The sequence below is a fragment of the Poecilia mexicana genome, unplaced genomic scaffold (genome assembly GCF_051168715.1).
Source record: "Poecilia mexicana isolate PSO_F unplaced genomic scaffold, ASM5116871v1 scaffold_19, whole genome shotgun sequence".
Lineage (NCBI taxonomy): Eukaryota > Metazoa > Chordata > Actinopteri > Cyprinodontiformes > Poeciliidae > Poecilia > Poecilia mexicana.
In genome coordinates, this window is record NW_028263388.1 from 25276551 (window position 1) to 25287046 (window position 10496).

General features: G+C 36.3%; 1 protein-coding gene across 1 annotated transcript; it reads left to right on the forward strand.

The window, feature by feature from the left end:
- The first annotated feature begins 4266 nt into the window (after nt 1-4266).
- Nucleotides 4267-6126, forward strand: LOC148153784 (uncharacterized). The gene is made up of 3 exons (XM_088001090.1): nt 4267-5306; nt 5341-5543; nt 5645-6126. The coding sequence occupies exons 1-3, from the start codon at nt 5107-5109 to the stop codon at nt 5920-5922; spliced, it is 681 nt and encodes a 226-aa protein (XP_087857216.1). The 5' UTR covers nt 4267-5106; the 3' UTR covers nt 5923-6126.
- Nucleotides 6127-10496: the final 4370 nt, after the last annotated feature.

The following is a 10496-nucleotide window of genomic DNA, read 5'->3' on the forward strand; positions in this document are numbered from 1 at the left end:
CTGCTCACTCTAATAGACAAAGTCTCTGTTCTTTTGAAAGTTCAATCAGGATGTGTTCTTTATCAATGAACTGCACAACTGTCTATAGAACATAAATGAGGAGATAATTTGTACAAATCAAATACAGAGGAAGGTATATGACACCTTTGCCTGACTATTGCATTCTGTATTTTTTCTTACTTTTATTGATGTTACAGTCTCTGCGTCAGAGGAAAGAAAAACTTGATGTAAGTGCATCATATATATTTTTAGATAATTTTCTTTCATGTTTAATTTATTACTTTATAAGTGTGCATGAGCTAAAAAAGAAACAAAAACTTACAGCAAAAAATCAGTTGAGGGATGGTTGCTGCTTTTTATACTTATCTTTTGCTCATCCTGAAAACACAATTTATAATCTATCAAAAAGAAGAAAGTGTGTATTTTAGGAAAGTCTATATCGTCTACAGACAGAAGGTAGCTCTGCCTTTTTCTGGGCTGTGTTGAGAAAAAATGATTATTTTTAGTGTTTAATACAGATTAATCTTTTTGAACAAATTTTTAAACTTTGAACAGGTTTCTGTTAGTGATTTGAAATTAAACTATGGCTGGGTAAGTATTCAAAAATACCAAGGAAAATGGGGTGATCTGCAGAGCTTCTCCCTGGACCCCTGTGGTTGTAACACATAGGACAGGAGCCCATGGATTAACATATGCAGGAAGGTAACTTCCACTATCATTTAAATTACCTTGGGAAACAGGAACTTGCAGAGTTCACGGGAGACCAGAACCCTTCTGTGAACATCTGGGTTGTGTGAACATTTTAAACCACTAACATTTACCTTACAAGATATTTTTCTTAGTTATAGATAGCATGTTCTCACTGAAAACTGTATTATTTCTGACTGTTAGAATTAAATGAAAATGTTTAGTATTAGATAGAATTAATTTAGACGATGATAAATGGATTTGAATGTTAGAATTAAATGAAAATGTTTTGTTTAGTATTAGAAAATTACTCAGGATTATGCTAAATGGGGTTTTGGAAAACGATTGTGTTAACTTGTATACTTAGGATTGAATATTATGTTTCATAGGTTAGAAAAAGGAATTGTACCTCATTTTGTTCTGTTGATTTTATGTGTTATTTTTGGTTTAAGGCAGGACTCAATCTTTTGGGATGCTGAGTGCAGAAGAGCAAAACTGAGTTTGTTAACATGAACTTTCCTTAAATTAATTACAAAATTTAAGTTTGTTCCTGAGAATTTATGTAGGGAGAGATTCCGGCTTTCACACATATCTGTGAAATCCTTTTCTCAGTATATCTTTTATTTAGATGGTTTTAAAACCGCAGGAGTTCAGGATGAGCCTCTCCTCTTCGTTTGTTAAACAAAAGAGCAAATGGCCTTTGTTCACAGCAGTAAATTAGGGGAAGTTCTAAGTTTTTCTGGGTGTCCAAGGTAACTTCCAGTTGGTCAAGTGGAGGTACGCCCTAATTGAATATATTAAAAAGGAAAGACACACCTACATTATAAAAGTTCGTGCACAGGAGCAATAAGCTAGATTGCTGCCACTATTTTGCCTTTTTTGCACCAGCTCTCTCCAAAGACGCGTCTTTGCCTTTTCTTTTATCTTTTTGTCTCAGGTAATCAATGTATGTTTCTGTTGTTCTGCAGTTTTGTTGTTGATTCATGAGTTGTTTCTTATTGGATTAAATTCTGTAATTCTGTGACGTCAACACGCATTGTTGATTTCCTTGTGCCTACACGTGGCTCGCCGAGAGGACCTGGGATCTAAGGAAGAGAGAGAGAGCCAAACTTTTACCAAAGTTAACTATTTTAGATAATTCTTCCTTAACAGCTGCTATAAATACATCATCATCATCATTTTTCCACACTGAATCAAATGACATACTATTTGATACTTTTTGCATGACCTACTGAACTTCTATGGTAAACCTTGTAACTTTTAAGCGTAAACTTAGATCACTTTTAGACCATGTTAACCAGTGTTGTGTATAGACTCATGTCTAAACAAGGGTTACATGTAGCACTAAAGTTCATTTTTTGAGGCAAAAAAAGCTAAGAATTTTTTAAAAATGTTTTCCAATACATTTCTCATATACTGCAACCTGGTCTGAGCAGGTACAGGTCATCCCTCGCAACAACAATGTTGTCAGAAACCATGATCTTAAGTTTTATTTAAAAGCAATTCTCAAAGACACAACATAATTTACAACATAATTTACAGAACACACAGTCTAAAAAGTCTAAAAACAAGCTTATGAATCAAAATAAAGTCATGACAAAAAACCTTGTGAAAACATTTTTGTTCCTTAATTTAGGTCAGGAAATAGAGGAGCAAATTCTTCCACAATTTCAATTTACATATTTATAGTAAAGTTTAATTTTCAACAACTATATAATTTTAGAATAAAAAAAATTAGTGACAGAGTGCAACATCAGAGTTTGCAATAAGATTTTGTGTCTTATATGAATCAATGGCAGGAAACAGAATTTTCATCGTGGTACTTTTATTTGAACAATATCGCTTTTATTCCTTCGATAAAAGTGCTTCAGAAGTTTCTATATCTAGTTTATAGGAATTCTATGTTTCAGGAAAACATACATTAAATTATTTCACCATAAAGGTAATATGAGTTTAACTATATTCTGATATGAGTGGTGAAAAAGGACACAATGTTGTTTTTACCCCTGTTTTCCACCCTCATTTGTTTATTTTACATCAATGGGATGTTAAAAGTTTTGCATCTAAACATCTTATGGGGAGGTTTTTATAGTTTCCTTAGTTATTGTTTCCTTAAAACTGTTTAAGGAGTGTTGATTTCATTCATAATTTATAAGATTATAAATGATTTTAAGCAAAAGAAAATGAAAATATACTACACGTCATGCATCTGCAGCTTTGACCCAACGCAGGGCAGGCTGTACACAGTGATAGAGATATTTGTCTCTTTAAAGACCTGTTCCAGGATCTTTGACACTTTTGACCACTGCAGCTTGTCCAGGCCACAGCCAATTCTGAGGGAGAGACACGACACAATTATTCCCAATAAAGAAGAAGAATGAAGGGTATTTATTATAGTTATGCATCCACAGTAGTTTCTACAAACCGGGGTATTGATATCCTTTTGACACCATTTTGGAAGCAATGAGACTTCATGTCTTCCAGACTCTGTCTCAGGCTGACATATGTCAGTTTTCTGGCTGGCTTTTTTCTTTGTGATCTAAGACAAACAATAGGAAAGATACAGTTACCAGATTGAATAATGAACCAACTTTGGTCCTATGCAGTAAAATTGACCGTGGTATATTTACCAGATAGTAGATGAAACGTTGATCATGTGCCAGGACAGCACACTGCCCTGGCAGCTTCTCTATTAGGACATACATTGAAAATGCAAAACAGGATATGAGTTAGCAGTTGATGTTGAAATCAGACATTTGAATGAAGTGCATAAGCATGAAACATTTTTTACCAAACAAAGACTGGTCTGACTCACTCTGACCTAAATTTCTTCATCAGCCTTGACTGGGATGAAGTGACTGAGAGTGGATCCAGGCTTGGAGGTGGAGATAAAAGTTCTTTATTAGATTACATTTATATGAATGAAGCAAAAAAAAAAATAAATAAAAATAAATAAGAGGAAACTTTGTCCAACTGTCATGATTTACTTCTTGGGGTGATGCATGGAGCAGGTGGTGGGATTCCCATCTGATTGTTTTTGGATCTTCAAGCAGTTGAGTTGGATGTTAGCAGACTAGCTTCTCCACCTCACTTCACAACCTGCTGCCTTTTGTCTTCAGGTTTTCTCTTGCACAAAAAAAGGAGGACTTCTGGGAAGCATCCAATTTATGGACTGGAATTTAATAGACCGAGCTTGGAGTCTGACAGAGAAGGGAGGTCCCACTGGACAACACCGGGTGGTGTTGGTTTTTCCCAAGATGGATGAAGGAGCTTCAGCAGAGTGTGATTCATTGGAGTCAGGGGTAACATGCTCAGAGTCCTGGAAGGTGGGAATCTCGTGCTGAATCGAGGATTCGAACGCTGCTGATGAAGGTAAGACCAGATTTGTATCCAGAAGTGTAGAGGGTGGAGCATCAGCCATGGAGCAGGGCCTCGTGATGGTTTGTCCATCTGTAGTCTGTGAGGTTGGAGCAGATGAGCTACATGCTAGTCGATTAGCTTCTTGCTGTCTTCTCTTTTGAGGCTTTTCTCTTTTAATGCGAACCATTTTTTGTTTGTTTGTTTGTTTGTTTTCTGTGAGAGCAAAGTAGATCTTCCTCTAACAAATGCAACAAGTAGAATGACAGGGCCTCCGAAAATTATTTAAAGCAGAAAAAACAGAAATCCCACCCCTTTATCTCTATTGGTTCATTCATAAAAGTGGGCTGGGGAATCTGCCAGGAGCAGGAAGATAAAAGCAGTTGGGGGTGGGGTCCCAAGGAGTTGCATTGGTATAACTGGGTCAAAAGTCACAAAGAGGGCCTCACCCCTTATTAACCATTTGATTTAAGAGAAGGTTCCAGAATGCTGCCTGCTTTACATTGATAAGAACTTAATTTAATATGATGCAAGAGAGAGAGAGAATGTTCCAGAATGCTGCCTGTATTATTTTGATAAGAACTTATATGATGCAAGAGAGAGAGAATATTCCAGAAGGCTGTCTGTTTTATTTTGATATCAACTTAATTTAATATGATGCAAGAGAGAATGTTCCAGAATGCTGCCTGTTTTATTATTGATAAGAAATTAATTTAAATCAAAACATATGTTTTTATACGATAAGCATTTTATGACGCAGATTTAACAGGTGTTTGTGTGCGATAAGCATTTTATGACGCAATTAAACAGATGTTTGTGTGCGATAACATCGATTTTGATTTGGGCGTGGCATTTTAATCCATCAAACTCGATTAATTAAAATTTGACACAAAGTAGTACCCTTATTTTTTAATGATCATGAACAAAAACAGGTTAGTCGGTCCAGTAGCTGAGAAGTTTGAATGCTCCACATACAGCCACAGTCTGTTTCCCCTGACCTACACACTGGAAGTGGGGATCTATTAACACTAAGTAATAAGAAGTGATACTTCTCAGTTGAGAATGAAAAGACAGGGAGGCAGGATAGACAGCTTCTTTATAAAAAGAAGCAAATCAGGCACAGATCACACAGGGTTCAGCTCTGACATCAGCAGTCCTGGTAGCTCATGTCCTGAGAACAGTCACGAGAAAGAAAGTCTGGCAAACACCAATCCACCATCACCAGGTCAGAGTATCTACAGAAACAGTCAAATTCCTGCCCCGTTTTAGGTTATTTTTACTTGCTGGCTTCTGCTAATGTGTTTCTTTAATTGTTGGTTCAATTATGTTAATGTACTGTTTTTACAACGTAGTTCCATCAAAGGAGGAGTCTGAAAACACAGAAAGCTCTGCGCCTAACCAGGATGATGATGAGCCAGAAGGGGCAATTGCAGGAGATACCACTGATCTCTTCTCAGCAGTGTCCAGCACTCCTTTTGCTTTTCCAAAAGGACCCAGTGGTAATTTTACTTACACTAAGACCTGCTTAGTAGCTGCACAATTTACATGACATAATGATCATGTAAATTATGTGTACATGACCATTGTGTTTGTATTCCAGATATTTCAAAGTCAAAAGAACAGGGCCCTGTTCAGCCAAGTTTGACAAACTTCCCCAGAACTCAGCATGGAACAAGAAAGAGAACTTTTCACAGCTCCTGGTACAAAGACTATTCTTGGTTAGAATATTCTGTTATTAAAGACTCCTCCTACTGCTTTGCCTGTAGGCATTTTTCTTTGCCTAATGCACCAGATAGTGTCTTTGCTTCGCATTCCGGCTTCAGTAATTGGAAAAAGGCATTGTCCAAGGATTCGAAAAGGTTCGAGGTTCGAAAATAAAATGCACATGTAGCGTAGCATCTATTAAATAACAGTTTCCATAACATACAACCTTCTTTTTTGAGATATTGTAATTGTGAACTGTGTGACACTGCATTCTCATTGCAAGTCTTGTCTTGTTACAATGGTGTCATTTAGAGGTTAATGTCCACTTATGCTTTGTGTGGCATGCATTGATAATAAACTGCAAATTACATGAGCAAATCTCATTTCATGAGTCTTTATTTATATATAGTATGTGAATGAAAGTACTCTTACTGCATTGTCATTGTCATAGTCAGTGGACCCCTTACAGATAGCCCTGGTCCCCCCTTGGCCTCCCCAGAAATAAAAGTCTAGCTCCGCCACTGCCTGTTAGGTAAGTCTTCATGTATGTAAACTTCTCTCGTTTACAAAGAGCTTCGTTACTGTGAATAGCCGTCTCGTATTGGCTCCAAAATTCTTGCCATAAACTAACATCTCCGTTGAATTTGTCAATTATTAGCTTAGGCAGCCTCACTGTAGCATTACTGTGCTGTGTGGAGTTTGCGTTGGTCTCACTCACTCGCGCCTGTCGGGGCTCTGTACTCAGTTTTTAACGTCCTTATCACTCGTCTACACTGAAAAAAATAACTCTTTGGATTAACATAAAAAAATCATGGAAAGATTTTCCACCTGATTACTTTGCTTTATTTCAGCACTATGTAATTTTGTTACTCCGATTTAAAGGAAATGTGTTGGTTCAACTTAATTTATTAAGGTTATTCCAATTTAAAGGAAATGTGTTGGTTCAACTTAATTTATTAAGGTTATTCCAATTTAAAGCAAATGTGTTGGTTCAACTTAATTTTTGTGGTTGATTCAACTTATTTACTTTAGTTGGACCCAATGTAATTTAATAGAGCCAGCCTAACTAATTTTACACTGATAACTTCACACTACTTAATTACGTTGATCCAACTCATGAAAATTAAGTTAGCTGAACAAACATGCTTCATGCTGAAAGAAAGCTATATAATCGTGTGGAAAATCTTTCCATGATTGAATTATGTTAAATCAAAGACATTTTCTTAAGTGCTATTAAATGAAGTGTTTTAAGACCACACTGAAAGAAGAAAGAACACTCAACAATGAGAAAAAGTACAACATGAACTGTATTTTCAAAATTGTTATCCATTTTCTTTTTACACAGCACAAAAAACAGCTGAGTTGAAAGTTGAAATAAACAACAAAAGGTCAGTTTTGTTTTTCCAGAAAAAAACTGGGCTGTGTTTAGCATAGATCAAATTCTTAACAACATAAAAAGTGTCAGTAAATTCGCTCAACTTTGCGAACTGTAACAGTTAAAATTTCGTTTTCGACTGCGGTCTTTAGAAAAACATGTAAAGATAGATTGCCCAAGTTGTTCATCACTTCCACCGCCTCCAGGAGAATCCCAACATCCTCAATGGCATCGCCAGGCTCTGCACTCTCCGGTTGAATAACGAAGATTCCACAGACGGTCTCGGCCATTTGTGCACCTTGATGATGGGAACAAGGGTGGGGATTTGGGGAGGAGAGATTTCACATCTCATTAAATAAAAAAATAACTTTACACTTGTTTGGCTGACTCACCAACAGCTAAGGTCCATCAAAGATCTGTCTGTGTTAATTGTGAGTCCAGTGGTAAGATTTTCCATTTAGAAAAGGTACCATATTTTCTACATTTTCACAAAAATCGTCTTATAATGCGGTGCACCTTGTGGTGCGGAAAATACGGTATATTGTCTCATATGGAAAAACATGAAGAGAAGGGATGAATCCCAAATAGGCCCCATATTCCATGGCCTGTTCTCCTCAATTGAAATGACAGTCTGAGGATCCACCACACAGACTGTCATTCTAAACCAGTCCTACTTATGTGCAAACAAAGCCCTGACTCTGTACACAAACCAAACATCTTATACATGAAGAACCTGTCTTGTTTCCTGGATGGAGGAAATGTCATGACTATGTGTGGTAGTTATTTCCAAATAGATCAGTTCTAACATCTTAGGTAAAGTTAGTTCATATTTTTGTCTGCGTATGAAACAATGCTGTTAGAAAAAAAGGCTAAATAAAACAGGCCAAAGATCTTTTTGTGGAGTTTAACGCACCTAAAAATCCTCATTTTAAACCCACTTAACAATAACTGTAATTATATCAATCTTACTAATGATTATCCTTTTCTGTGGGAGAAATCTAAAAGCATCTCAAAAGTCAAATTAAAATTGAATGTACCCAAGTGGAAAAAAAAGAAGAGTTTTAATGATCATCTCTTACTTTAAATTTATTGGTAATTCACAGGAAGTCCAATTAACTCCAACTATCATCACCTCTTTTGTGGACACAAAGATAAATTAACATACCATGTACTCTTTCTCCAGCTTCTCTGGATCTTCATCCAGGTACGCACACAGACCTTTTAGGATCCACCCTCGTCTGACTTCAGCCGTGTTTTCCTAAATATGCAGATCAGAAAACAATGAGAACAACCGCAAAAATCCAGCAGTATACTATAGGGTCACATACTTGAAAACTTAGCTAAATTCAAAGGAAGTCACAACGAAAGTGATCAGCGGCTTGCAGCCTATTTGAAAGATCTTTAAAATTGTTATTCTCCTTTCATTATGCCATGACTAAAATTAAGTTTAACATTTTATTTAAACTTCTAACTGAAGCTGTCACCTAAGAAATATTTATGTCTGAAACAAGGGTTCAGTATAGGGGGATATACTGTGAAAAATCTATTTCCTCTGCCTTCTCCCAGTGCTAGAAACAACCAGTCAGTGGAAGGAGAGTTTTAGTGCTGTCAATCACAATCTCATGTTGCTGCTCATCCTTCTTCCCCCTTGCTCTGTACTATTCTGTAGCTAGCATTGGGCTGATAGCAGCTCATATCTACTAGACAGAGAGAGACAACACTCCTTACAGTTCCACATCCCCACGCAAATAAAGACAAATAAAACTGACTTGCCAAATACAAGTTCAGCTGAACCCTTATGATCGCTCTAACACTAGATTCAGTCATTTTAGATCTGGCAAAACTTATCATTAGCCACTGCAATCTAAAACTTGATGGCCGATGACCCCCTTCACCAGTGCTTATGTAGGTGGATAACAGACAGGTGATGTTCTGAAAGAGATCAGATTTTCAAACATTAAAATATGTAATTCACCATGAGCAGAGTTGTATCTGAACATTCAAACTTTTAGTACAAGTCTCTTGAATGCATCATGAATCAATCAATCAAATTTTATTTGTACAGCACATTTCAGCAGAAAGGAATTTCAAAGTGCTTTACATAATTAACAACAGAAACACAGAGTCATGCAACATTTAATATACAGTGAAACAGATAAAAAGTAAAGTCAAAAACATTAAAAACATTGAAGACATTAAAACCGCACTAAGCCTAATTTAGCTATAAGCAACTCTAAACAGGTGGGTTTTAAGTTGAGATTTAAAGGCATCCAGTGTTTCAGCTGTTCTGAAACTGAATATAACCACAAGCATGTATGTGCAGAACAGTGGTGAATTGAACATGGTAGAAAGCAATGAAAATATAAAACATAAAAATCAAAACAAAAACCTCAACATTTCAAAATTAAACCGATAAACTTAAAAATTGTTTTTGAACTACAATTATTTGGGGAAAAACAAGTACAATAACAAAATACATCTTTAGAGCAGAGGAATATATGTATTTAAAAAATAAGAAAGCTCAAGTCTGTTCATGGACTAATAGGAATAATGGACAATCCTCTGAGTGTTTCAGCCAGAAAAAAATACTAGAAATCCATAGTTAGCAGGTGGACATTTATGTGGACATTGCAAGCACATTTAAAGCTCTAACAGCAAAGGTTTCTGCAGGTTCCTCTGACTCAAATTTAATACTTTTTATTATTAATAAATGAAGAATCTGTATTACGATAGAAAGCCACAAAAGTGTGTGTGTATCCAATGTCCACTCTGCATTTACCTACATAATAACAGTACTGAAATAAAATAATAATAAAAAAACATTTAAATAGACTTATGTTTGGCCCCAGTGTTTACAATCCACTAAACCTCAGACTTCAGAGTTTGTATGGCACCAGATGCTGAATTTACATCAGTCCAACTTTTTTCCAGGGAGCTTTAACAACCTGAGGAGGAGCAAAACTGTGACATTTATGGGGTCCGTTTTTTGTCTTGACAGCAGCTTTGTGACCCTTACACTGCTTCATGTGATGTTAGCATGATTTGAGTACATCAATTACATAGAAACGTGACCAAACATAGAAAAAAATGTTTTTTTTTTAAGTCTGATGATTTTAATTTGCATCTTTTTATTTCGATTTTTATTTTGATTTAGACGGATGAAAATAGACTGAATCTTACCTTTTTCAAATTAAGGAGATCCAAATCAGGAATCTTCCCGCTTCTCTTGAAAGAACAGTTTGAAGTTTTCCCAGACACAAGATCTCGCGTGATCTTCCATAATTTCGCTAGCATCTCGCGTGATCTTCCGTAATCTCGCCAGTGTCTCGCGTGATCTCCGGGTCTCGCTAGACCCTCTTCGGCGGGAGATTAG

Excerpts from the sequence above, each read along its gene's own strand:
- LOC148153784 (XM_088001090.1), top strand. The coding sequence starts at position 5,107 with ATGAAAAGACAGGGAGGCAGGATAGACAGCTTCTTTATAAAAAGAAGC. Across the intron at positions 5,307-5,340 it reads AACAGTCAAATTCCTGCCCC|ATGTGTTTCTTTAATTGTTG; the intron begins GTTTTAGGTTAT and ends TGGCTTCTGCTA. Across the intron at positions 5,544-5,644 it reads TTTTCCAAAAGGACCCAGTG|ATATTTCAAAGTCAAAAGAA; the intron begins GTAATTTTACTT and ends TTTGTATTCCAG.